Source organism: Acomys minous, assembly GCF_964271855.1.
Source record: "Acomys minous genome assembly, chromosome: 15".
Classification (NCBI taxonomy): Eukaryota; Metazoa; Chordata; class Mammalia; order Rodentia; family Muridae; genus Acomys; species Acomys minous.
The window spans coordinates 97,607,459-97,635,384 of record NC_140497.1 but is presented as its reverse complement, the minus strand read 5'-3'; the positions used below and the strand labels follow the sequence as shown (position 1 = coordinate 97,635,384).

The 27,926-nt window shown below is 42.5% G+C and overlaps 1 protein-coding gene and 3 long non-coding RNA genes across 9 annotated transcripts in view; 1 reads left to right on the top strand and 3 right to left on the bottom strand.

The window, feature by feature from the left end:
* ASB3 (ankyrin repeat and SOCS box containing 3) overlaps positions 1 to 6,779 on the top strand; it is a 57,182-nt gene extending 50,403 nt beyond the window's left edge. For 4 of the 5 annotated variants that reach the window (XM_084760723.1, XM_084760726.1, XM_084760724.1 and 1 more), the window contains exon 10: positions 5,890 to 6,779. In XM_084760723.1, coding sequence (XP_084616849.1) covers positions 5,890 to 6,095 — 206 coding nt within the window. In that variant the 3' untranslated portion in view covers positions 6,096 to 6,779. The remainder of the gene's footprint in view (positions 1 to 5,889) is intronic. The other variant, XM_084760727.1, reaches the window with a different exon arrangement.
* On the bottom strand, positions 15 to 5,882 carry LOC311585508. The gene is made up of 2 exons (XR_014775240.1): positions 2,672 to 5,882; positions 15 to 2,613 (listed from the first exon to the last, which is right to left on the bottom strand). It is a non-coding gene; the product is annotated as an uncharacterized lncRNA (long non-coding RNA).
* A 7,188-nt stretch (positions 6,780 to 13,967) lies between the features above and the next one.
* Positions 13,968 to 23,381, bottom strand: LOC311585504. Its single transcript, XR_014775235.1, has 3 exons — positions 23,278 to 23,381; positions 14,344 to 14,470; positions 13,968 to 14,160 (listed from the first exon to the last, which is right to left on the bottom strand). It is a non-coding gene; the product is annotated as an uncharacterized lncRNA (long non-coding RNA).
* A 45-nt stretch (positions 23,382 to 23,426) lies between these two features.
* Positions 23,427 to 27,926, bottom strand: part of LOC311585506 — a 30,629-nt gene continuing 26,129 nt past the window's right edge. For both annotated transcript variants that reach the window (XR_014775237.1, XR_014775238.1), the window contains exon 4: positions 23,427 to 24,438. This is a non-coding gene — a long non-coding RNA (uncharacterized lncRNA). The remainder of the gene's footprint in view (positions 24,439 to 27,926) is intronic.

Genomic DNA, 27,926 nt, shown 5'->3' with positions numbered 1-27,926 from the left:
TAGATTAATTACAATTTCTGGCTATTATGAAAAGAGCAGCAATGAACATGGTTGGGCACGTGTCTCTGTGGTGGGAGGAAGCTTCCCTTGGGCCTCTGCCCGAGTGAGGTCCATCATTTTCATTCTCCTGAGGAGCCGCCACACTGAGTTCCAGATAGCTGTACAAGTTTGCATTCTCACCAACAGTATCTGCTTGTTCCTCTTGTTCCACATCCTTGCCATCATGAACTATCACTTGTTTTGTTCTTTTTTGCCATTGGGACAGGTTAAGAAGCGAATGTCAGCAAGGGCCAAGATAGAATATGGGTTAACTGGTTTGCAGCCATATTAACCATTACCTCCTCTGGGGCTTGACCAGGAATGGGCTCCATAGGCTCAAACATCTGAATGCTTTCTCATGAGGGAATACGCTGCTTGACAGGGGTAGGAGGTGTGCTCTTGGTGGAGTAGGTGTCACTGGTGTTGGGCTTTGAGATTTCAAATGCTCAAGCCAGGCCCTCTCTATGCATACGACCCATTGGTCTGGACGAGACCTCTCAGCTATTCTCCAGCACCAAGACTGTCTGCATGCTGCCGTGCTCCCTGCCACGACAGTAATGAACTACACCTCAGAAACTATAAGCTAGTCATAATTAAATGCTTTGTTTTATGATTGTTGCTGTGGTCATGGTGGCTCTTCATGGCAACAGAACACTGGCTAAGACTTCCCTGTCTCCATCTTCTTCAGTTCTCAGAATTTGAATGTCTCCGTAGCCCAGGAGACAGCTTGTTTGGTGGTGGCAGCGGTAGTTTCTGCTCTCTTGACCTGGATGTGGTGGATCTGTAGTGTAGTCCCAGATAACGTCACAGCCCTAGGGGTGGAGAGAACCACTGTGCGGCTCCTTTCCAAGTTGGTTTCAGTGCCCCTTTGGCTGCCTGCTTGACCCAGAAAGTCTCACCAGGCTCAAATAAGTGGAAACTGATGGTGGACTGGAAGGTCAGCTGAGTCTCTCAGATAGTCCAGGGAATAAACTTTATGGAGGACTGGAGGGCCATGATGACTTGAGAAGGGGACGTTTAAAGAGCTTTGCTAGTTGTTGATCTTTTATATAGGGAAAGAATGGGGAATGTCTTTCAAACACAATCTCATAGTGGGTGAATTCCTTCCTATTTGGGGTGCTGTGGGCCTAAAATAAAGCACCCTTCTAACCCTTCAAGGAGTGCCATTCCCTGATGACTGAGCATTCAATAGCCTTTTCAACAAATGGGGCTGGTGAAACTAGATTTATTTATTTCTTTCTTTCTTTCTTTCTTTCTTTCTTTCTTTCTTAAGACGAGGTTTCTCTGTGTAGCCTTGGCTGTTCTGGACTCTCTCTTTGTAGAGCAGGCTGGCCTCAAACTCACAGAGATCTACCTGCCTCTGTCTCCCAAGTGCTGGGATTAAAGGCGTGTGCCACTACTGCCCAGCTGAGACACCTATTTCTTACCCTATAAGAAAAGCAAGACCAAATGGGCCAAAGACCCGATTTGAAGACCTGAGCCTTTGAAAGTATTAGAAGAAAAAGTAGGGAGGAAACATCAAGATACAGACAGTAGTCAGGGACTTTCTGGATAACAGTCCAGGTTATCAGAAAATAATGGTAACAATTCAGAAATTGCCCTCATGAAATCAGATGTTTGTGCAAAGAAACTGTGAACTGAGTGAAGATGCAGTCTTTAGAGTGAGATAGTAATCTCCGATCCTTATACACCCAGCATAGAATTAATTTGTAGAACATAAAAAGAAAACCTAAGCAAGCAATTGAACAATCAGTCAGTAAATTGGCTAATAACCAAACCAGTGACAAAGGTTGGAATACAGCATGGAAAATTGTTACCCTCTCCAGTCCTTGGAGAAGCATGAGTCAAGAATGCATTGAGAACCATCTCACCTATTAGAATGGCAGCCTTTAGAACAAATGAACGGTGGGCAGTACGTCCACAGCACAACCTCCTATACCCTGCTGATGGGAGGGTAAATGGTTCTAACCATTGCATGACTCAATAGGGAGGGTTATTCAAAGCAAACAAACAAAGCCAGGTTCACTGCACGGCCCAAGCATGCTGGCTGTGTGGCCGGAAGGGCTTCAAGTCAGCTTACCACAGATATGCTTGTGTATCAGTGTTTGCTGCAGCACCATTCACAGTAGTGAGGTTATGTAAACAACACCGCTGTTCAACATCAAAGGCCTGGATAAAGAAATTGTAGTACATAATACACAGTGTGGCTCTATTCAGCCTTAAAAAGAATGGAGTTACATCATTTCCTGGAAAACTGATTCACCTGGAGGTAAGCTTAAGCAAATTTTAAGTGTGCCCCAGAGAGTTGGATATTGTAGTTTTTCTCTCTGTGTGGCCCTTAGATTTTCTGTCCATAGAGTGTTTGTTATACATGGCTGTAGAAACAAAGCAATATGGAGGAACAGTGAAGATGAATGAGAGGAGTAAAGAACAGAGTGGACAGCTACATTGTATGCATTATGAAAACTTCCTTCTGTAACATCACATTGTGTACAGTATCACACAGATGGGCCTCTCCACTGTGTAGCTCCTGCTGCCCAGGAACCTGCTTTGCAGACCAGGCTGGCCTTGAACCTGCTTTGCAGACCAGGCTGGCCTTGAACCTGCTTTGCAGACCAGGCTGGCCTTGAACTGACAGAGGTCCTTCTGCCACTTCCTCCTGAGTGCTAGGATGAAAAGCGTGTCACCATGCCCAGCCTCAAAATGAAAAACATTACAAATTAAAATTACAACTATTATTTAAAGCTCAGCTTATTTTAGTTTACTTTTAGCCTTATATATTTATTTAATTTTGCAAATGATGCTAATGATTGCATTATTATGTATACATAAATGTAAACTCTGAGGTTCTGTGTTCGAACAGTTTTTACTAATTGGGACACAGTCAAAACATTTGAGGCCTCTAGACTCTGGTGCATAAGATCTTTGTGGTATTTTAAAGCTTATAAATTGTTGTGTTGATGTTTTCTACCTTGAACCTTATTGGTTTAAGTCTTTTGGCATATAGTAAGGAGGTAAGGTTAACACCCAGAAAGTGTCACACAATCAGTAGTGGCTTTTTGCCTTACTACTGGGTTACACCTTTTCCATTTATTCCATTTATTATACCAGTTACTCTTCAGATTCTGCTTTCTTCCCCTATTAGTTAACTTTCTATATCTCTGACTAAAATATCTGAGGTGCTAACTGAAGACTGGGAATTGCTTACAATTCCAGAGGTTTTGGTCTGCATGGTGGAGAGGGTATTGCAAACACCAGTATGTAACATGACTGTCTGGAAGCAGGCAATTGATTTGTTTGGCTGCTTTAAGGTTTCTTGAAGACTCAACATCCTGATCAGATTACACCATTAGAGCTTGTCATAGCATATTTAATCATGCCAGTGCACATTTGTATGTGGAAGCTCAACCACTGTGGTTAAAGTAAATTCAACATGTGTTAGGAGAGGCTTAAATGACTTGCTTACCTGACACCACATTGCAGCCATATAGCTGTGAGCTAGATCAAGGTTATGGCTTCCAAATGTTCAGTTATAGAAAAGTTACACATAAGCAAATAGAAAAAATAATTGTATTTGAGATGCCATAATGTTTTATTTGAATTTGTTGCTATAGATTTTTTTAAATTCAAAATATATTATTAATGAGGCGATTAGCTCCAGTCAGTTTCTGACTTTAGGTACTTCCTTTTCATTAAATTTTCATCAGTGTTAGGTAACTAATGAATTTTGCCCCAGAATTGTCAATCATAGATTTTATATGCTAAGTGATAAATACTGTTAGATGAGCAAAAGCTTTTAAACTTGTTTTCAAAGATAGCTCAGTGGTTAAGAGCACTGTCTGCTCTTCCAGAGGTCCTGAGTTCAATTCCCAGCAACCACATGGTGGCTCACAGCCATCTGTAATGGGATCTGATGCCCTCTTCTGGACTGCAGGTGTACATGCAGACAGAGCACTGTATACATAATAATAATAAATATTTTTTTTTTAAAAACCCTCACAGTTCTCATCCAGATGTTACGTTAAACTTACAGCTGCTAATTCTTATGGTATCACAAAGTCACATGTGTGGCACACACGTCTGCTGTAATTTCCACAAGTACACATATATACACTACACCCATACTGAATTTCAAAATTGTACTCAACTGTATTTTTTTGGCTCTTTGCATTTAAGCTCTGATGCTACTCATTTGGCATCTGGGTCATTACCACCATCATGACTCTCCCTTTCAGGTTACTTTCCGTCAGTTTTTCCTAATGACTGCTGTATCTTAACCCTTAGTAAACTAAACAGAAACTGGTATTTAAGGTGCTGAGTAAACTTCAGTTGTTTTGCTATGGTGAATTTGGAATTTGAAAAGTGAGCTTGCTTTAGGCCTGGTGGGGTGGGGCTGGAAAGAACAATTACGAGCTGTTCCCAGCGGAGCCCGCGTGGTACGTGACCTGATGCTCTAATCCCTGTGTTATCGCTGCATCTCACAGGGATTTAGAGGTTTCTCTGCTAGCAAGGGTTCAAGTCACACAAAAGCATTGGCTGTTTTGTGTTGTGTGGACATTAGCTTCTTCATTTTGGAAGTTGAAACTGCTGTCATCTGGTGGTTGTCAATTACACACACATGGATTGTTCTTTGAGAATTTGCTTCCTGCTGTAGCTCCAGCGATGCTCACCCACGCTTAGATTCTTTGGGGTCAGATAGATCTAAGTTTGAATCCTAGCTGTGCCGGTTAGATAGTTTTGTGATGTTTGAAACTTCTTTTTAAGCCTCCATTTTCCTATCTTATTAGAGCATGGTAATATATCCCAGGGCCTGGGGCAGCTCAGTGGTAGGACATATGCTTAGGAAGCCCAAATAAATAAACAAGGGCATGTGGCAGAGAGGACACTCGGTGAATGCTCTTTTTCTGTTCGTATTTTGAAGTTTCTTTCTTTAAAAAATATGTTTTATAATGTTGGGATGTTTTTCATGCATGTATGTATGTGCATTCCTGGGGCTCCCATGCAGGCCAAAGAGGGCACTGGATCCTCTGAAACTGGAGTTACAGGTAGGCGTGAGCCATCGTGTGCTACAAACTGAGCCTGGGCCTTGTGAAAGACCAGCTGGTGTTCTTAACCTCTGAGCCACCTTCCCAGACCTTGAAACTTTATTTTATGTCAAAGATGCAAAGAGGAAATGTTCAGACTGCACGTCCATTTGCTTGATGTGCTCAGCTCAGAGACTCTTTGCAATGAAACAGACTAAGAGAGAAGTAGCAATTTCTGTTACAAGTTTTCTTAAGTGCCAGTTTGTACTATTGGGTCCTTAGGATTTAACATTTATTTTTTTTCTGGTTCTGGATGCTGAGTGTGTGATCAACTGAAGGAAGAGCAGCCAGGTGAAGACAATAGATGAAAGCTTCATGTGATGATCCTGACTTAGCAGTCTTCCTTCTGTCTGTCTGTCTGTCTGTCTGTCTGTCTGTCTGTCTGTCTGTCTTTCCAAACAAGACTAAGCAACATACCATTTCTCTTTTATTATACAGAGGTGGGTTGGTTGCTTCCCTTAATGTATTGTGTGTGTGTGTGTGTGTGCATGTGTGCTTGTGTTCATGATAGTGTGCACATGTGGGGACTAGAGGAGGATGTTAGCATATCTCTCTCTGCCTTACTCCTTTGAGACAAGGTTTCTCACTGAGGCTGGAGCTAGGCTGATAGCCGCACAAGCACAGTGATCCTCCTGCCTCTGTCTTCTCCAGTGCTGGGTGCCACTCTAGCCTTTACATGGGTTCTGAAGTTCACAGTGGCTCCTCATGCCTTCTGAACCATTTGTTCAGTCCAATGTCAGTTAAAATTTTGTTTGTTTTTCTCCAGCTTCTGTTCCAAGCCTAACCCATCTTTGTCGTTTGGAAATCCGGGCCCGTCTAAAAGCAGATCACCTTCATTCTGACACTTTGATCTGTCACTTGCCACTTCCCAGAAGTCTGCAGAGCTATTTACTCTATGAAGATGTTTTGAGGATGAATGGTGTCCCGGAACCAGCAGCTATTCATGGAGAAGAAATCAGCGGGGCCACCTGACATAGCTCTTTTAATTCTGTTTATTCACAAAAGGTAGCTTGTGTGGTTGTTTGCATTTGGGGATAATAGGAAATGAAAATGTTTACATCTGGGCTCCCCAGTTCCCCTGCTCCTCAATATTGCGACCTGACTCACCCTGCCTTACTCAGTTTTATCTCCACTGCACTTTGTTGTGTCATACGTGTTTACCTGACCGTTTCCTGCTTTATCCTGCTGCTATGGTGCTAGATGTGACTTCTGTCCAGTTAGGCTCACCTGTGCTAGAAGCTAAGGTCCGTAAACTTCCCACTAAGAGTAACAACTGTGCTTTTGAATCATTTACCACTGTTTATAAAAATCTTCCCTACATTGTCACATCTTTTTTGTTTGTTTGTTTTTGTTTTTGTTTTTCAAGACAGAGTATGTGTGTAGCCTTGGCTGTCCTGGACTTGTTTTGTAGACCAGGCTGGCCTTGAACTCATAAAGATCCTCTTGCCTCTGCTCTCCAGAGTGTTGGGATTACAAGCATGTGCCACCGCCCCTGCTAACTCAGACTTTGTTATGACAACCTCCTGTAATTCCTGCTGCAAGATCTAAATGGTTGTAATCTACTCGGGAACCAGTATGTATGTGCACACACACAGAGTGACATCACATCATTACAATTAAAATACATTGTTAAACAAATAAAATTTTACTCATGTTTTTCTTGTGTAAGCATTCATTCCTGTAATTCAGGTGTTGAGGCACCTAAAGAGTTTTTCTTTATCATGAATTGGTTCATGTAACAGAAAACAAGCATATAGGCTTGAAGTCAGGAAAATCTGTTCTTCTCAGTTTGTAGTATCACTTTGGAAGATTTAGGAAATGCTGCCCTGCTGGAAGAAATATGTCACATGTGGTGGACTTGAGAGTTTATATCCGCACACCATTTCTAGTCCCTACTCTTGGCTTCATGCTGCAGGTTAAGAATGTGAGCTCTCGGGAGGTTGGAGAGATAGCTCAGAGGTTAAGAGCACTGTCTGCTCTTTCAGAGGTCCTGAGTTCAATTCCGAGCAACTTACATGGTGGCTCACAACCATCTGTAATGTGATGTACATGCAGGCAGAGCACTGTATAAGTAATAAACAAATCTTTTCTTTTTTTAAAAAAAAGAATGAGCTCTGAGCTTCCTGCTTTAGCTGCTCTGTGTGACACGTTTGCATTGCCATTTTCATGGTGATCCCATTTCCCTTTAACCATGAGCCAAATTAAACGTGGTAAGTTGCCTTAGACATTCTGTTTATCACAGCAACAGAAAAGTCACTAATATGCAACCGTAAAGTTTTTCCCCTGGATGAGTGATTTCATGTAACTGAAGAGAAGTTTGAAATCTAAAAGGGTTGCCTTATTGTTTAAATTCATAGGGTTTTTGTCCACGTGAGTTTGTAAGTGCAAACGAGGGACATTATGATACTTGAATAGATTGTTGACATTTGTCATATTTTTCACCTATAAGAAGCAATCGTTTGTAACTGAGTGAAAGTGAGTGGGCTAAAGATCTTTCCAAATCCTTTATAGTCACTGATTTCCTTCAGTATGATTTCTTTCAGGTCCTCAAAGACTGATCTGCCAAGACTTTAACAGACTGATTACACCCTAAAGGTTTTACTCTTGCATAAAGATACCATGAAGTGCAAAACTTTACAAAACTGGCTACATTTATGGGGTTTCTCTTCAGTATGACTTTTTCTCATGATTTTTAAGATTACTGAATGCTGAAGTTTGCAACTTGGCAGAAGGGAGATGGATTTTGAGGTTCTGAGTCCTGAAGTCGGGGATGAGGAGAGGGAAGTGCAGGTGAGGAGGAGAACGGACAGATTCCAGAGAAAATAACTCAAATATTTGGGACCACGGATGGGAAGAAGATAGATTCATAGTGGGATAATGGATTAGTAGTTATGTTCACGTCTGTGTTTAGCTTTGAATTAATCATAGTCTTAGTGTGGTTATTGGGGAAATTATTAATTAATACATAAGATTTACTAAATATATGACTGAATATTATTTGTTAATATTGATCAACAATGTTCTTTTATGCATTCAAAGATGACTATGATATGCAAATGTTGGGAACAAGCAAAAATTAACTTGTCCTAAGTACTTCCTTTTTGTTATTAGCCTCTGTCTTAGATAAGGTTTATATTGCTTTAGTGAAACACCATGACCAAAGGCCAAGTTTGGAAGAAAGGATTTATTCAGCTTACACTTCCAGATCATAATCCATCACTGGGGGAAGTCAAGACAGGAACTGAATCAAGGGGAGCTGATGCAGAAGCCATGAGGGGCGCTGCTTACTGGCTTGCTTCCCATTAGTTGCTCAGCCTGCCCTCTTAGAGAGCCCAGGGATGATACACGCACAATGGGCTGAGTGCTGCCCCATTGATCACTAATTGAGAAAATGCCTTACAGCTGGGTCTCATGGAAGCCTTTCCTCAGCTGAGGGTCTTCCTCTCAGAAATACGGCCCCATGCAATCATAGCTTGAAACTAAGGTCAAGTTCCCAGTTCCTAGGGTAGCTGGGGACTTCCCAATGACTGTTCCTAACCACAAAAGAACAAATGGATATGATTGTTAGACTGTAACCTACATTCTGTATCAGTTGACATAGATCAGCTACATAAGGAGAGCACCTATCCCTAAATCCTTATTGGTGGGAAAATGTAGCTGTAACTTGTCACAGATGTTTATGATTTTGAAGCTTAAAATCTCTGTAACATTCTGGCTCAGAAATGGTGTGTGTGTGTGTGTGTGCGCGCGCGCGCGCCTGCGTATGTTCTGTAGCCCTGACCAATCAGTAGTGGCTTCATTACAATAAATTCTTGTCATTTTCATTGACCTGGTGTTTGATTTGTGTTGTGTAAAAGCAACTTTTCTCCTTCTGGCTCAGTTGTCTGGGAGGCTCACTGCCTTTCTACTAACCTAGGCCTAGTCTTAGAAGCTTCTAAGCCGGGCGTGGTGGCGCATGCCTATAATCCCAGCACTTGGGAGGCAGAGACAGGTGGATCACTGTGAGTTCGAGGCCAGCCTGTCCAGGACAGCCAAGGCTACACAGAGAAACCCTGTCTCAAACAAACAAACAAACAAACAAACAAACAAAAAGCTTCTAGCCTCCGTATAATCTAACCTAGGCCTAGGCCTAGAATGTTTTCAGCCTCTGAGATTCACTGCTTAATTAACTCACCCTTTCTTGTACTTTCTGAGCTCTGGGCTGGCTCAAACTCTTTTCCCAGCTGACTTATTTAATCTGGTTTCTCTCTTGGCCCAAAATTGCTCTGCTTGGCCTCAACCTAATTCAGCAATCTGCTCTAATCTTCTGACTTCTTCTCATTTCCTGGCTTGTTCCAACTTACCCTGAGTTGTCTCTGTCCTCACCCCCCTCACCCCCCCCCGCCCTCTGCAACCCATCAACCTATTATTGCCCTGGTAAAACTGCCTCTTTAGCTTCCCTTTCCTCTTCTCATGAGAGTTGGGCATATCCTAGTCTATCAAATCTTCTCTGATCTGTCACCTTTTCTGCTACTGAATTTGACATCACTTTCAAATATGAGTACTTCCTTCTACAAACTAATATTACCTTCATTTGGAATTAAAAGCATGTACTACCACACCTGGGCCTAAGCTTTTCTTTTCCTCATTCTTACTCTATACCAGGCTAGCCTTGAACTCAGATCTGTTTGCCTCTGTCTCCTGTATTAAAGGCATGTTCGTATTATAGCCTGATCACACAGACCTAGATCTTTGGTTGTGATCTCTTGCTAGCTGGACACATAGACCTAGATCTTTCGGTATGCTCTCTTGCCAGAACAACCACGCTCTGAATTAACGTTCCTCTACAATTAACCTCTTTCCGTTTAAGCTAAAACTTGTACACAGTGTACATTTTACAACAGAAACAATTATCAATCCCACAATCTTAGCAGCCCAAATGCCCTGATGAAGATGCACTCAGGCACTGATGCGATGGTCCTCCATAACTGCAGTGCTGATCATCTGTCCTTCAGCAACAGCCCATTTCAGCATCAAGGTTTCCCAGTCTGTTAGTCTGATGGACTATCTGCCCCTCTTCAGCTGGTTTGCTAAGCTGTCTCCAAGCAGGAGGATCTGCTTTCCTCATCATCTGCACTGCATTGCTGCTTTTCTCTATCTCTTCCTTAAGAGTCAGGACTTTCATTTGGAAGTCTCCCCCCCAACACCCCCCCCCCCTGGCAGGGTCTCTCTTGTAGTCCTGGCCTCATTTTGAAGACCAGGCTGGCCTCAAACTCACTGAGAGCTGCCTGCTTCTGCCTCCCTCTGTGCTGGGATTACAGTGTCTTTTAGCTAATCTTACTTCCCCTTTCTGTTTCACATGGTACAATTAGATCTTCATGAATCCACACACAAACTAGACATTTAGGCAGTCTCATAAATCCAGATCCTTGCCAGGGAGCTGCCCTCGTTCCAGCGAGCCAGGCTTCATATCCACTATCAGTGGGTGTCTACCTTGTCAATTTCATTAGGGGCCACAGGCTCAAAAATAAGCATTTTCTATTCTCTTAGTTCCTCTACCCTGAGGCTCTCAAGCTTTTGTATGATCATAGCTAATTTTTCTTGTTGTGCAGCCACTTTTTCTACCTTTTTTTTTAAAAAGGGTTTTCTAGACAAGGTTTCTCTGTGTAACAGCCCTGGCTGTCCTAGACTCGCTTTGTAGACCAGGCTGGCCTCGAATTCACAGTGATCCGCCTGCCTCTGCCTCCCTGAGTGCTGGGATTAAAGGCGTGCACCACCACGCCTGGCTCAATCTTTTTTCAGAGGAAAAATATAAAGATTGTAATGGACAGTACTTTTCTACAGCTAACAATATCTAACCAGGGGGCTGGAGAGATAGCTCAGAGGGTAAGAGCACTGACTGCTCTTCCAAAGGTCATGAGTTCAATTCCCAGCAACCACATGTTGGCTCACAACCATCTATAACAAAATCTGTATACATAATAAATAAATAAATCTTAAAAAAAACCTAACCAGGTACTGTTATGTCAAAGTCCTAGTTTTCTTTTTAAGCAGTTTCTGCCTGGCTAGTCACAATAGTTCGATCCAAAACTTTCTCGTTGTCCCAAACCTTTGTCCAGATGCCTTTTTTCAATAATCCCTGTGGGAAATTTTCCAGTGTAAATTAGGGCTGAAGAAAAAGAAAGGCAGTTTTAGGAGAAAAATCAGATTTCAAGGTAGTGTTTAGGCAAAATTATTCCATATGTACACATGGGCCATAAATAATACTTAAGGACAGTGCTGATTGTCTGGAAATCTTTGGAACTTTGTCAAACAAAGCCTCGACAGCTGTTCTGGATGTCAGAAGATCATGCTGGCCACTGGGACATCTTTGGGACTTTGTTAAGCAACCCCTCTATGACATTCTTCTTCAATTACGTTTTGTTTTCTTAGAATTTCTCTCCAGTATGAATTCTTTCATTATGATGAAAACTATAGAAATGTGCAAAGTCTTCACCATTTTACATACATTCATAAGGTTCCTCCCCAGTATTAACTCTTTCATGCCTTTGAAGATGAGTGTGATGTGAAAAGGCTTTACCACACTGATTACATTAATAGAGTGTCTCTCCAGTATGTGTTCTTTCATGTATTTGAAGATGACCATGACACGAAATGGCTTTACCACACTGATGACATTCTCCAGTGTTTGTGGGGGAGGGGAAATTGTTTTTTTTGAGACAGGGTTTGTCTTGTAGTCTTGGCTGTCCTGGACTCACTTTGTAGTCAAGGTTGGCCATGAACTCACAGGGATCTGTCTGCCTCTGCCTACCAAGTTCTGGGACTAAAGCTGTGTGTTCTTTTATGTATTTGGAAATCACTGTGATTATTTGCAAAGGCTTTACCACATTGCTGACATTCATAGGATTTCTCTCCAGCATGTGTTCTTTAATGTATTTGGAGGCTACTATGACACACAAAGGCTTTACCACATTGATTATATGAAAGGTTGTCTTTCAAGTGTTTTCTTTTATGTATTAGATTACTTTGTTGTGAAAAGTTTCTATCACATTGATTACATCTGTAGGGTTTCTTTCCAGTATGTGTTCTTCTATGTATTTGGAGACCACTCTGACATGGAAAGGCCTTACCACATTGGTTACATTCATAAGGTTTCTCTCCCGTGTGTGTTCTTTTATGTACTACGAGACTACTGCGTTGTGAAAGGTCTTTATCACATTGATTGCATTTGTAGGGCTTCTCTCCAGTATGTGTTCTTCTGTGTATTTGGAGATGACTCTGAGTTGCAAAGGATTTACCACACTGATCACATTCATAAGGTTTCTCTCCAGTATGCATTCTTTTATGCATTTTAAGATGACTGAGGCATGCAAAGGCTTTACCACACTGATCACATTCATAAGGTTTCTCTCCTGTATGAATTATTTTATGCCTTTGAAGATGACTGTGTAGTGCAAAGGCTTTACCACACTGATCACATTCATAAGGCTTCTCTCCGGTATGTGTTCTTTTATGGCTTTGGAGACGACTACGTCGTGCAAAGGTTTTACCACATTGATTACATTCATAAGGCTTCTCTCCAGTGTGTGTTCTTTTATGTACTACGAGACTACTGTGTTGTGAAAGTCTTTATCACATTGATTACATTTGTAAGGCTTCTCTCCAGTATGTGTTCTTCTGTGTATTTGGAGATGACTCTGAGTTGCAAAGGATTTATCACATTGATTACATTCATAAGGTTTCTCTCCAGTATGTGTTCTTTTATGTATTTGAAGATGACTGAGACATGCAAAAGCTTTACCACATTGATTACATTCATAAGGCTTCTCTCTGGTATGTGTACTTTTATGGCTTTGGAGACGACTACGTCGTGCAAAGGATTTACCACATTGATTACATTCATAAGGTTTCTCTCCAGTGTGCGTTCTCTCATGCCTGCAAAGGTAATTGGCACATGTGAAAGCTTTACTACATTTATTACACTGATGAATCTTTTTATCTCTATGAATTAATTTTACAATTTGGTTTAATGGTAAAGAGGAACCAGATCATAAGGTTTGATCACTTTGTTTACATAAAGAGTGTTTCCCCTTCATTATGGGTTGTTTTGTGCCTTTGAAGATACCTGGGACAGGAAGAGCATTTATTACATGGCTCACATTTATACCATCCTTTTTCTATATGATGTTTTTCACATATTTGAAGAAAACTTGAAGAACTCAGAGCTTTATACACTGACTGCATTCAAATTTCTCTCTAGTGCGAACTATATCACATTTAAAAAGCGACAAACAGAAGAATTTCCACATTCCTAGTACTCAGAGATTTTCTGAAGTGAGTTTGTGGATGTTTCCAATGAAGTTGGAAAGCCAATTAATTGTAAACTTGTATCACATTCAGATCTACTCAGAGTCTACTCCATATCTTTAATTGTTCTTGGAGAGAGAGAAAGCGCTGCTTCTTTTAATATCCCCATGCTCAGATGGCGTGTACCCATTGAGGCATATGATATACATTGCATATATCGACATTTTGGTCCTCATAGACCTGTATATGGTTTAGATTAAGGCTTCTCTATGACAGCGTTCTGGATTCATAAACTGCCCCTCACTAAACTTAGCAAAATTACTACAAGTACATGAGTAGCACCAGCTTTACTGTGGGCTGTTTGCTTATTAACAGGTTCTAGATTCATACTTATCACCTATTCAGTGTGCGTTCCTTTGCAGTATCTAAGGGGTATGAGACTGAACAGACTGGTGGTTCCACAGTATAGGTCTAATGGGGCTGTGATTCAACTGGTGATGTATGTAAAGGCGTTGTTTCCTTGTTTTCTTTCTTTGGGGAATGTCTTGCTGAAGTACATGGTTTTGTGAGAATTTATTAATAATTGGTACACTTAAAGCAGTGCTTGTTTACACTGTAGCTTTTCTTTAAAATTCCCAGGACACATTAAAATTTCTTCAGAGGTATATTTGTATCTGCTTGTACATAAACCTTCCATGTCTTCTAGATCGTTGACAATGTTCTTCAGTAGTGTGCTCTTCCCAAATGTGGCCTACATATGATATATTATTCAAATTAGGAAAAACTTAAGTTACTATCTTCACTGAATCTTAACAGCCATGCCTAATTTATTCACCTCATTCTTCCTTATTCTCAGTTGGAATTACAGAGGAGTATCAATAATGAAACAGTTGTCCCATTATTTTAAAAAGTGAAAGAAAACTCACATTCTTACCTATTGCCATGAGGTTCCTGTAGGTCTCCAGCATCACATCTTTGTAGAGACTCTTCTGGGAAGGATCCAGCAAAGCCCACTCTTCCCGAGTGAAGTTCGCGTGCACATCATCATAGGTCACTGCACCCTAAAATATCCCATACATGTGTACAACAGAAAGCAGGATACTGACATCAGTGTAAATGCATTCTTCATTGACATGATTCATATAACTCTGGTGCTTCATCCACTTATTTCCTGACACAGAAGTTCTGCTGTAACCACCAAGTCACTTTAGAAGGAAGCTGAATAATGAGGTTTGCCTCTGTCATTTCTGAGCCCTTTGAATAGGATATAGCCTTGCAAGAGGAATGCCAGTTAACATACAGAGGGGGGAGGTGAGAGAGAGAGAGACATCAACACTACTGAATACACATCAGAGAAATTGCATGAACAATTACTAACCAACCCTCCCAATCCCCCCCGCCGCCCCAAAATGGGCAAGCTGGTTGTCCATACATTTAATTCCAGCACTCAGGCGTCAAGCACACCTCATTGAGTTAGATGCCATCCTGGTCTATGTAATGAGTTCTAGGACAGCCATAGGTGCATGTTAAGACCCCTTTACAAAAACCAATTAAACAAAAAAAGATAGAAAGAACTCAGAAGTGTGGGATGTGAAACTGCCTGGTGTGAGGGTGTGTGATGCTTGTCCACTGGAAACAGACTTACGAGGACAAATGATGTTTGTCTGCTAGAAAGGAAACTGCCTTATGAGGGAGCATGATTTGCCAGTGGAAAAACATCCTGTATGGACTATAGTAGAGTATGACTAGTCCAAAAAACAAAGATCCATCAACTTTGCATTGCTTCCTATCTGCCGGGGACTCTTGCTCTGAGATGCTCCTAGAGAGACATGCTCCAGAGAACATTTTGAGGTTCTGGCTGCTACACTTGTGGTCACTTTTACTGAATTGCAGGTTTTATGTTTAACAGGTCTGCTGGAATCCTGAGGATGAAGAGTAGAATCTTCCCAAGAAACCGAGTCTAAAAAAGTCTACTTCCATTGTCCCCATTAACCATTTTTCTCTCCTGTCTAGGGGAGGCAAGTTAGAAGGGAGATAAAGGCAGTGAAGAACCCACAGAGAGCATAGCTTTTAAAAAGGTCAGAGCCTATAGTTCATATTCATGCCTACAGACAAAATAACCTAATTCATTCAAAAATTCAAGGGAAACATAACAGGTAGGAAGAATGCCACACAACCGCAATCTAATGACTCAGAAGGCTCAGGAAGGTTTTTGTTTGTTTGTTTGTTTTAGGTTTTTCGAGACAGGGTTTCTCTGTGTATCCTTGGCTGTCCTGAATTCACTTTGTAGACCAGGCTGGCCTCAAACTCACAGAGATCCACCTGCCTCTGCCTCCCAAGTGCCGACATTAAAGGTGTGCACCACTACACCAAGCTGGTGTTGTTTTGGTTCCGTTTTTGGTTTTTCAAGACAGGGTTTCTCTGTGTCACCCTAGCTGTCCTGAACTCACTTTGTAGACCAGGCTGGACTCAAATATGCCTCTGGCTCAGGGAGTATTAATGTCATGAGTACATGCCATTCTGAGAAATAAAATATACTCTCTGCCAAATTTCAAATTTCAAGATGTGTATGAAGATCAGCATATGCTTGACATGTACAAAAAAAAAAAAAACCCTATATTCTAAGCCCATCAGCCAATACTATAAAAACAGAAAAAGTCAGACAAGTTGGCCTACATCTGATCCCAGCACTCTGGAGCCAGAGTGAGGTGGCCTCTAAGTTGGAGGCCCGCCTGATCTATAGAGCTACCTTCAGGAGAGCCAGGGCACACAGAGAAACTTTGTCATCAAAATCATATAACATTAAGCTAGCAAAACAGCTTAACAATGAATAGCAGTTGCTCCTCTTTTATCTTATGTAAATTAGGAATGGAGTCTATACTAGTGAGGACATGAGAAGAAAACTGACTAATCCGTTTCAACAACAACACAGGAGACCCAAAAGAACAGGAACCGGCTCAAGTGGATAGACATTCAAATCCCATCCCCAATAAGGGATCTAGAAAGGCTTCTGCTACAAAAGCTTCTATAAGCTCCCCAAAGAAAGCCAGCCACAAAGAACAAGTGTTCAAAGACATCGTCCTATCTGGGAGCTTTTTGCTTCAACGACATTCTGACTCTTGTCACTATAGGCTCAGGTCATCCCATGTTGAAATTTCGTTTAGTCTAACCTCGATGATTCCAACAGTCTGCAACAGCCTGTACACTGTTCAAATGTCCAAAGTCTCTTCTGACACCCAAGACCATCTCTTGATTGCCACATCTGTATATAGCTCTGTATATAGCTTTCTATGCCTTTTGTCTCCTCAAGTCCTGATATTTTCCACATTCCTCCAAAAGAGAAAATTCCCAAGTTCTGTCCAGCAGAAAAATCACTTTTTGATTACCTTGTTGTTCTTGTTCTATGTTTCATCTCTGATACTGTAATTAAATCCTTTAACAACCACAACAAAGTCTGAGGTACTTAATGGCTTTTTTGGATGGTTCTGTCAAATCACAGTCCATTATTTTGGGAGCTTAGGATAGAAACGCAAGCAAAAAATTAAGGCAAAATCCATGCGCAAACATTGTGTCCTGGCTTGCTCTCTTGCTTGGTCACTGCCTCATGCTCATCTAGCTCTCTTATCCAGCCAGGCCCACATGCTGGGATAGTGCTACCTTCATTGGAAGAGCCTTTCCACACCAACCATAAATCAACACAATCTCTCACACACATAGCAACCAGCCATTGTGATGGGGGCATGCCCTCAACTGAGGCTCCCTCAAATGACTGTAGGTTCTAAAATGTTGTCTCCTGAGGCTAATTAGGACACAAAGACAATTATTTATGAGAAAGTTTTTAAAAACTCAAATCAATGTATTAAACATATCCACTACTTAAGTAGCAAAAACCCAAACGATGATGATTGCAACAGCTGGAAAACACAGATTTGTCAAGAAATGAGGAGAGACAAGCCTTTAGGATCAGGAAGAGAACGCTAAAACTGTTTCTCCACAGAAAGTGCCCAAGCTAACAAGAACTTGAGGAACCCATAACACAATATAGTTACTTATCAGACGACAAAAATAGGTGACGGCTTACCATTTTCCAAAGAAACAACAATATAATTAGGTTGTAACTAATAAAAACATACAACATAGATGTTCACACACACACACACACACACACACACACACACACACACACACACACGGAGACGGAAAGACAACTATAAGTCCTTTAAACAAGAACAGAATGCCAGAGCTCAGGCTCTAAGACCAACAATAAATAAATGGGACTTCATGAAACTGAAAGGCTTCTGTAAGGCAAAGGTCACTGTCAACAAAACAAAATGACAGCCAACAGACTGGGAAAAGATCTTCACCAACCCTACATCTGACATAGGGCTCATATCCAAAATATATAAAGAATTCAAGAAATTAAACACCACCAAACCAAATAACCCGATTAAAAAATGGAATACCGAACTAAACAGAATTCTCAATAAAGGAATATCAAATGGCTGAGAACACTTAAAGAAATGCTCAAGCTGGGCGTGGTGGCGCACGCCTTTAATCCCAGCACTCGGGAGGCAGAGGCAGGTGGATCGCTGTGAGTTTGAGGCCAGCCTGGTCTACAAAGTGAGTCCAGGACAGCCAAGGCTACACAGAGAAACCCTGTCTCGAAAAACCAAAAAAGAAAAAAGAAATGCTCAACATCCGTAGCCATCAGGGAAATACAAATCAAAAAGACTATGAGATTCCATCTTACAGCCTATCAGATAGCTAAGATCAAAAATTCAAGTGACAGCACATGCTGGTGAGGATGTGGAGAAACGGGAACACTCGGTCATTGCTGGTAGGAGTGCAAACTTGTACAACCACTTTGCAAATCAATCTTGCACTTTCTCAGAAAATTGCAAATAGTGTTACCTCAAAACCCAGCCAAACCACTCCTGGCCATACACCCAAAAGATGTTCCACCATTCAACTAGGACATTTGCTCATCTATATTTATAGCAGCTTTATTCAGAATAGCCAGAATCTGGAAACAACCTAGATGTTCCCTCAACCAAAGAATGAATAAAGAAACTATGGTACATTTACAAGTGGAGTACTACTCAGCTATTAAAAACAAGGAAATCTTGAAATTTGCAGGCAAATGGGTGGAACTAGGAACATTCTGAATGAGGTAACACAGACCAAGAAAGATATGCATGGTATATACTCACTTATAAATGAATATTAGCCACATAGTAGAGGATAACCGCACTACAATACACAGACATAAAGAAGCTAAATAACAAAGAGGACCCTAGGGAGAATGCTTAATTCTCATTCAGAAGGACAAACAAAATAGTTTGAAGAGAAGGAACAGGATGGAAGCCTACCATAGAGGTCCTCTGAAAGACTCCACCCAGCAGGGGATCCAAGCAGCTGCTGACACTCACAGCCAAACTTCGGGGTGGAGCACAGGGAGCCTTATGCTCTAGAGCTCTCTCTGTTCAGTGGAGGTGCTCAGAAAGGTGGGCTATGCCTCTGCAGTCCCTCATGCCTCCTTGTGATTTCAGTGCCATTAAAGTCCCACAAAACAATGTTGAAGACGAATTTAATGCCTGTTTCCTGCTGCATGGATTATGGCACAAGACATACAGACTCCTTTAGTACCCTGGAATTGAATTTCCCTGAATCACACCATTGTGGCTTAAAAGGACTTTAATTAAATACTGTTGAAGGATCATCCCCATCACCTCCTTTTTACCAGTTTCTAAACTATTTTTTTTAATGTGCCACACAAAACTGAATGTGAAATGCAACATTCAGAACTTCTAGAAACCAGACCTTCAGTTTTCAGCTTCTTCCCACTGCCCACCAAAAGCACTGTCTGTGTGTGCACACTGGACAGTGATATTACAAATGACACAGCTTCCTATGGATGGAGCTGTAGAGCTTCCCCAGGGAATCCACACTCAGGCAGGCTCAGAGGCCAAGGGCCTCTGCCCAGGTCAACACTTGGACCAACAGCACCAGTCTGGTGGATGGTCTTCCCAGTCCACGCATATTGGAATCTGAGAGCTTAGCCAGCTGCTGCTCTTCCTAGAGGTCGCCACATTCACCATGGCATGGACTGCGGTCTCCCTCACATCCCTCTGATGAACTGCATTGGAGGGGAATATGAAAAGGACCTGCAAGCTGCCTACCGCTGGTGCTCCTGATTGCTAGACCTGCCCTGAGTCCCTCATTAGCTTAGGCCACCCAGCTGGACCACAGGACAGTAGCAGCTCCCCTACTGGAGGATTAGAGATCAAATGACTAAGACAGCACAGGCCTTCTTAGCTCTGCCCCTCCACCTTAGGGGCAGACAGAGCCCTAGTGTGGTAAGTTTGTATTTTAGTATAACCTTCCACTCTCTCGGGACACCTGTTCATCTTCCAAGCACTGGGTCCTTTGTGTGCACAGCCCACAATACACAATGTCCCAGTGCAGCATACTTGGGAAGTCCTGCAGCCAAGCTTCAGCCACACTCAAACAGTAACAACAACAGAAGCAAAAAGTGGTTATGAATTTGAAAGCAAGGAACAGTAAATGGGAGGTGAATTTAAAAAAAAAGAAAGAAGGAAGGAAGGAAGGAAGGAAGGAAGGAAGGAAGGAAAGGCTATGGCTACTCCTAGGTATGGTGGAGTAGAAAGTATTATAGATGAAAGGGAGAGCATAGCCAGAGGCAGGGACATCTGGGAGAGTCCAGAGTGGACATGACCCTGAGCCATGTTTGAGGAGATGGTGGAAGAAAGAGGGGAGAGCCAGACCAAGAGGCCCTGAAGTGAATGACAGATTTAAAAGACCAGGTAACCAAGATGGTTGGGTTGCGTAAGGAAGGGCAGCTGGGAGAAGGGCAACTGAACCCCTGGGCTGGAGGGTGGGTATGCCAGCCAAACCCTGTACCAGGTAGGGACTGAGGGATGCTGGGAGAACCTGACAACCAGGTCCACTTTGACTTGCAAGGTAGATACCTCAGCCATTTGTCCCAGGGTCTGAGACTTAACAGTAGGGAAAAATGACAAAGTTGAAATGATTTACCTATAATGTTGAAAATTGTTTTTAAAAGTTGAAACATGTGGGGACCAGGAACCAGGGTAACAGGGATGAGTGGTGACAGAGCCCAGGAAGAACCCTGGGACTGAGGCCCCAAGACGAGACTCAAGGTGCAGCTCCGTCTTCTTTGTGCAGTGTATAAGCCTTTATACGACTGAAGGACCAATCGGACTATCCCGTGCTAGCCTCAAGCATCAATAGCAATCAATCAGGTTGGTGTACCCATAAGGAATGGTGGGGCGGGGAGGGGGGAGCAAGGTTACCTCAGGGGACTTCTGTAAAGAAGGGGGAAACAGTCACTGCTCTAGCCTCAGATCCATTTTGAGACTTCACTAGTGTGCCAGGAGTCCCTAGTAGAGCAACATTGTGTGCAGTGGAACCATAGGAGCTGCTGAGGCCTCCCTCGCCATTTTTTATGGGCCTCCAAAAGGCTTATCTTGACACTCCGGACATAAATACATACTACAGCACAAGTATTGCTCACACCCTTTCTCTCAGATTGTGCACTTTTGGACATGAAAAAAATAACATTCCTGTTAGGCACAGCACCACCAATTTGTCAAGATCTTCTGTGTTGGCTGAACTAGTGTAACTACAGCAATTTGGTTTCTAGAAATAAGTTCAGTTCCTTATCCAGACTCTTATTGCCCTGGTCTGTGAACCCACAGAAACGGCCAGCTTGGACTTTACTGATGGACTAAAATTGATGATCTGACTTCCCATGGCTAATGCCAACTGCTGTCAAGGCAGGAAAGCTCTCACCTCCCTTCCTCCCCTTCCCTTTCTGTGCTGTGACTACAGCAGCTTCAAAGTTGGTCAGTGAGCTCACTTCTTACCCAGGTCTCTCTTTATTGTAACCTCCACCCCCCAAAAGTCAGGGAGGTAGGACACTCATCCACTGGTCCCTCTTCCTTCTCACCGGCCACTCAGGGCCCAGCCTGGAAGGAGTTGCAGACTGTCTTTTAGGCAATAGACACCAGAGGCAGGATTAGGTGTTCAAAGCAATTGTCAATTACATAGGATAAGGCAAGCCTGAGCTACAGGAAGATATTGCTCTAAAGAGAAACAAATAATCAAAGCACCTGAGAAAAGAGAGTAAAATTCCTAATGGCCTGGAGACATTGAAGAATAGAAAAAAGTAGAGACTAGAGCAGTGATGCATCAAGAAAATGAAATTTAAAAAGTAATGCCAACAATTGACTTCTTAAAAAGATAAATATAATTGAAAAAAAAAACCACATATCTATATTGACTTTGAAAAAGAGCAAGCCATTCCATGGTAGAGAAAACAGCACTAATAAGATACTGTTTGACTTTGCCCCTATGTGCAATGTTGGCTGCTGAGACCTGTAACCTAACCCCTACAGCTACAGCCAAAGGCCTGTCTTAACCCTCTGAGCTGACTTAACTATGTCAATGAGGAGTGTACATATCTCCGTAGGACAGTGCCCAAATTGTAAGTTCAATATTCATTGGCTCAACATAACCTTTCCAAATTATACACCCACCAATGTGGTCTGTTTTCATTCACTTGCCTGAATGAATACATGCTGGGAAATTACAGAATCACTCACCCTGCCTGAATCAGGTCCCTGTAGCTCACTCCCTTAAACTCTGATCTGTGATCTAGCTATTGCCTACCCTGTTTCACCTACTAGTGTACACAGTAAACTGTTCCTCCTGTTCTGGTCTCAAGGTAGAAGCCATGCTCCACGTGCAAATCTTTTTCCTGTTGCTACAATGGACATGACTCAAATGAGTAATGTTAAAACTCTGTTGTGGTATATCCCCTTAACGTTAAGGATTTAAGAAGTTTAATCAAGAAGAAAACAAGGTCATTGCCCTAGGGATAAGAGACTGTGACCAAGGTGACCTGCATCAACATATCTTATCTTAGAAACATTTTTCTGAAAGGCTGAAGATGCAACTGTTCTAGAATTAATATCCCTTCCCAAGGAGAAATCACTCCACACCCAAGGTTAATTAAGAAAAATCTCCTTAATGATAACTTGCATCCAGCTCCGGTTTGTAGTAACATTTTTGGGGATTCTGGAATTTTGGTTTCTTGAAAAAACACACGCCGGGCGTGGTGGCGCACGCCTTTAATCCCAGCACTTGGGAGGCAGAGGCGGGCGGATCGCTGTGAGTTCGAGGCCAGCCTGGTCTACAAAGTGAGTCCAGGACAGCCCAGGCTACATAGAGAAACCCTGTCTTGAAAAACCAAAAAAGAAAAAGAAAAAAAAAGAAAATAAAAAACACACAAGTATTATAAGAACGTGTTTTCATTTTCATCCCGGGTGTAGGGATCTGGGGCTGCTTCAGGCTGTCCACAGCAGCTGACATGATTCGCCTTGTGCTCTACCAGAGGCTTTGCCAGCTGCAGATAACTTCTGTGATGGTGTGGGGTGTTGTAGAGGCAGTCCTCCTTCAGCTAAGTGCTACTTGGTGTCACTATTTCCTAAGCCCTTACATCAATGCCACCCTTCTACATCACAGTTTAATACTAGAGTGCTACCCAACACGTGACCCATAACTCCAAATGGATCTTACACCTAAATGTTAAATGCCAATGGCAGAACTTGTAGAAGATACTAGAGAAACTAGGACAGCCCCCATAGTGAAGTTATTCAGAGGCCACCGCCTCCAGGGCATGACTAGGACCACAAGCGACAGCACATGGGGGCCCCACCTGGCAGGCCGCTGCTTACTACCCAGTCCCAGTGACGACCCCACCACACCAGCTCCCACTACCCAGCCGCCTGCTCCTCACCGTTGTGGGAGGTGACTCTGTACTCACCATGTCCAGACTTCTGAGCCTGCCTGAACTCCTCTCACAGGACCCAGCAGCAGCACTTAGAGCATATCAAACTGAACACTTCAAGGCTGCTCAGCTACACAGCAGTACCTGCAGCGCCACAACCGGGGGCGGGGGGGGGCACCTTCTTCCGCCAGGCAGGCCCGCCTTGAGGCTGTGTTTGGCCAGTGAGCCTTGAGTGACTCGAGCACCTCCGCGAGTGTACAGCATAGTTGTTCCTGGGCGAGGCCTCCAGTCCAGAGCCAATCCTTCTCTGGATCTGCACAGAATTGATTTCAGTTGCACTTGTGCCTATGCTGCACTAACCTGCCCGCTTACCTTCTCAGCCAGCCCAAGGGAGAACCCACCACTCCCGCTCCGCTGCTCAGCGCCTGCTCCTCCGGTTTGTAGCCCCGCGCTTACCACGCCCTGACTTCGGAGCCTGTCCGAGCTCCCCTCACAATATTTAGTAGGCGCCTCCCCTTGTTCCTCCCAAGGTGGATTCCTTGCACAGCCCATTATTCAGCTTGCAGCGGAGTTAGTCTGTCCACAAGTGTAAGGGAGCCCAGAATATTAAGGAAAATTTTTAGGAAACATGATTTTTATTTTGTGGCTTCATGCTGGGTTCAGGTAAACTGCAGTTGCTCTTCACCTGGTAGGTTATGACACAACCCTGGGAGAAAAGCAGGAAGCAGGCGGCAAACTCCGTCTAGCGCTATTGTTAGACAGCACATGTTCCTCAATAGTTAGTTAGTTAGTTAGTTAGTTAGTTAGTTAGTTAGTTAGTTAGTTTGTTTGTTGAGACAGGGTTTCTCTGTTATCCTGGCTGTCCTGAACTGGCTTTGTAGACGAGGCTGGCCTCGAACTCACAGTGATCCGCCTGCCTCTGCCGCCCAACGCCAAGCCATCAATGGGAAGGTGAAAAACAAAAACTCACAGCTGTATTAGTTAAGAGTCTCTAGATGAATAAAAGAGCTCATAGAATGAATCTTCCCATCTATGTAGAAAACAGAATTATTAGATCGGCTCACAGGCTGTGGTCCAACTAGTCCAACAATGGCTGTATAGCAGTGGGAAATTGAAGAATCCAATAGTGGTTCAGTCCATGTTCCTGGATGTTTCAGCTTGTCTTCAGCATATACCAGATTTCTGAGGAAGTAGGCTCTAATTCCAGTAAAACAAACAAACAAAAAATCCCTTGCTATCCAGAGGTAGGGCAAGCAGACAAAGAGAAAGCTACCATCTTCAATGTCCTTGTCCCTTAAACATGTAGGCTGCCGCCAGAAGCTGTGGCCTAGATTAAACCTGGCTCTTACCACCTCAAGAGACCCAGACTAAAGAAGAGTTTGCCCACTTTAAAAGCTGCAATTGAGGAAAATCTCCCACAGTACTCGGCTCATGGGGTTTAGTTAATTCCAGAGGGAGCCAGTGTGACTACCAAGAGTAGCCGTCATAGCAGCCAAGACAGAAGAGCTGAGAAAGATTTCCCCCCTGTGGCAAACAAGGAGAGCACGAGAGTCATCTCAAAAGTCATGATTTTCTTCAACATAGAAAGCATTGGGATATTACTTAGGAAAACTTATATATTTTCCTACTCCTATGCATGCTAAGTTAAATCCACTTCTGAACATGGTCACAGTGTAAAATGGAGATATTCAAGGGCATTCGTAGCTCAGGGTCATGCAGAAACATGTAAATTATAAAAATGATTAATGGAAATGACTCTGGAATGTTCATCTTATACCACAAGATCTTACCTGAAAATCAAGTAAATAACACTGTGAAAGTAGATTTCTCAGGATTCAGTGCTCCCTGTTAATCATGATTTGTGATCTAATGGATGCATCAATGCCACAATTCTAACATATACAAAGGACAGAGAACACAAATTCATAAAACAAGGAAAAGTCATCTATCAGCACTGTTCCTAGAGGAACGGCATTGCTGAGCTATTCTAACCTTGCAATAAGGCTACTTTTGTGTCGCAGACATGAGAATAAGTCATAAGGGCTTTGCTTGACAAAGTTCCAAAGACCTCCAGATCATCACCACTGTCCCTAAATATTATGGATAGTCCAGGTGTAATGTTGTTTAGAAATCTGTTTTTTCTCCTAAAATTGTTTTTTTTTTCTCCTTGTTTCCCAGCCCTGAGGAAAATAATACAGGGAAAACTTTCCCCCACAGATTATGTTGGCCAAAGGCTTTAGACAATGATAGAATGTTTTGCTCTGACTGTGAGCACCCAAGCATAAACTACATGAAAGAAAGTTAGGACCTTGACATAACAGTGCCTGGCTGATACTGTTACCTGTAGAGAAGTTTCTTTAGAATCTGCTTTGAGAGCAATAGAAGGTGGGCTTAGAACATCATGCTTTACAGCTATTTTACAACAGAGGACCCCTTGGCAGTAAGCCGAGGCTCCGATAGCACAGCTGTTGGTTTGGCACTGGGAGTAAGCCAAGTTTTTTTTTTCTTTATTAGAGAACATTTAGCTCAGGCTATGTTGCTATGACAATCTTGTAAACACAATGGCTTTAGCCCAGGGAAAATTTATGACTAAACTTTCCTGAGTATTATTTAAGAAATAATAATAAGGTCATGCTGGCCATTGCTTGGAAATTGATTGATTTTTGTTGTATGCTATATGTAGGTTACAGAACTTTTTGTATTTCCTTGTTACTCTGTTGATTTTTTATTGCCCTAGTGATTGTAAAGATGGGGAAAAATCATGATGTAATATGTAACAAAAAAAACTGAGCTTCATTTCAATAAAATACTGGGGTTGGCCCAAGAGAGAGAGAAGTTAGGTAACAGACATGAGAGAGTGAGTTAAAGTTCTCCTGGGATTTAAGACCTTCAGCTTGTACCATGTATGCCCGAATCTCTGAGTATTTCCTTTTCCTCCATTCCTCAGCCTCTCCTCAACAACTGGGTCCTCTAGCTACTTGTTCAACCTACGGTTGGTTTCCCTTTTTTTTTTCTTTTTAATTATTATGTATACAGTGTCTGCCTGCATGCACACTTGCAGGCCAGAAGAGGGAATCACATCACATTACAGATGGTGGTGAACCAAATGTGGTTGCTGGGAATTGAACTCAGGACCTTTGGAAGAGCAAGTGGCACTCTTAACCACTGAGCCATCTCTCCAGGTTTCCCTTAATCAGCTGTTCACCGCCTGCTCAATTCTCCCTATCTCAGATCCACCTCTCTTCTCTCCTCTTCACTGTTCCTGGAGCTGGTTTTGGGGAGCAGCCCTTTTGCCTCTGAGCAGAGTGCTCAGAGAAAGGTGTGGGGAGCCATGCCAAATTCTGCCATGTCAGAAATCCTGTGCTTAGGCTGCCTGTTGTGACCTTCAAGTTGCTGGCCTTTGCCTCATGAGGTCTTGTGTTCTAGGCTATCCTTGGACTATTTACCTTTGAAAGAAGTAGAGAAGTCCCAACTTGGAACCACCCAGAGAATCAAGGAAGTTCTACAGGGAGTGATTCAGGCTATTGTATTCTTGCCTGGGGGCTAGGGTGAGTGAGATTAGAATAGATCCTATTGACCTTGCTCTATATATATTCTTACTAGTTGGCATTAAAGTGAATCTCCCCAACCAATTTCTTCCTTGTTAAGTATGTATAAGTATGCTCTATATATGATTAAAACCTGCCAAGTCCATTTCTGTTGGTGGTTGTGTGTGTGGTTTCAGGACTGGCCACATTGCTCTGGATAATCACTCTCAAAAGCATGACTGGCAGCCCTGTCTACAGCACCCCCAGAGCAACAGGATTCCATTGAAAAACTTTGGGGACAGATTCAGGCCCTGGAGAAAGAAGTTAGCTTAGCTAAGAGATAGAAACAATTAGAGAGAGAATTAAAAAAAAAAAAAAAAGGGATTGATGATGATGTTGAGAAAAGTCATTGTGGACAGAAAGAGAAGGTTTCCAGTATAGTAAATGGCCCCCAGAGTATGTCCCCATTAGAGACTGGAATGCCAAGAGTTGGATACACAGGACAAGAGATGAGCAGTGAGCTCACTTCTCCGGCTGCAGGAGCGCTAGATTTTCAGGACAGCTGAGTCAAATAGTTGTGGGGTTTTTTTGTTTGTTTGTTTGTTTGTTGTTTTTTTTTTTTGAGACAGGGTTTCTCTGTGTAACCTTGGCTGTCCTGGACTCACTCTGTAGACCAGGCTGGCCTCGAACTCACAGTGATCCACCTGCCTCTGCCTCCCAAGTGCTGGGATTAAAGGCGTGCGCCACCACGCCCGGCGAGCTGAGTCAAATAGTATGCCCCTATAGAATGGAATAGCACTCAAATAATTAAAGACTGCTTGTGCTCATTATGGACCCAAGGCTCCATTTACCATAACAATGGTTGATGCATTAATGAATACCAACCTTGCCTCTGCTGGTTGAAATACCTTAAGCAAAGCGTGTTTAGATTGAGGAAGTGGATAATTTTAAAATGTAAGATAGAGTTGGTAAAAAAAATTATAGAAATGCTACATTATGCTTTTAGACCTATAAAGGTTCCTATATATTTTTGTTTGGTTGTTTGTTTGTTGGCTTTAGTTAAAGATAGTTTAGACCCTAGATATGCCGTTTATTGTCAAGATTTCAAAACTGCTTTTTGTCTTGCCTATCAGACTGTTTGCTTTATGAACGTCATGT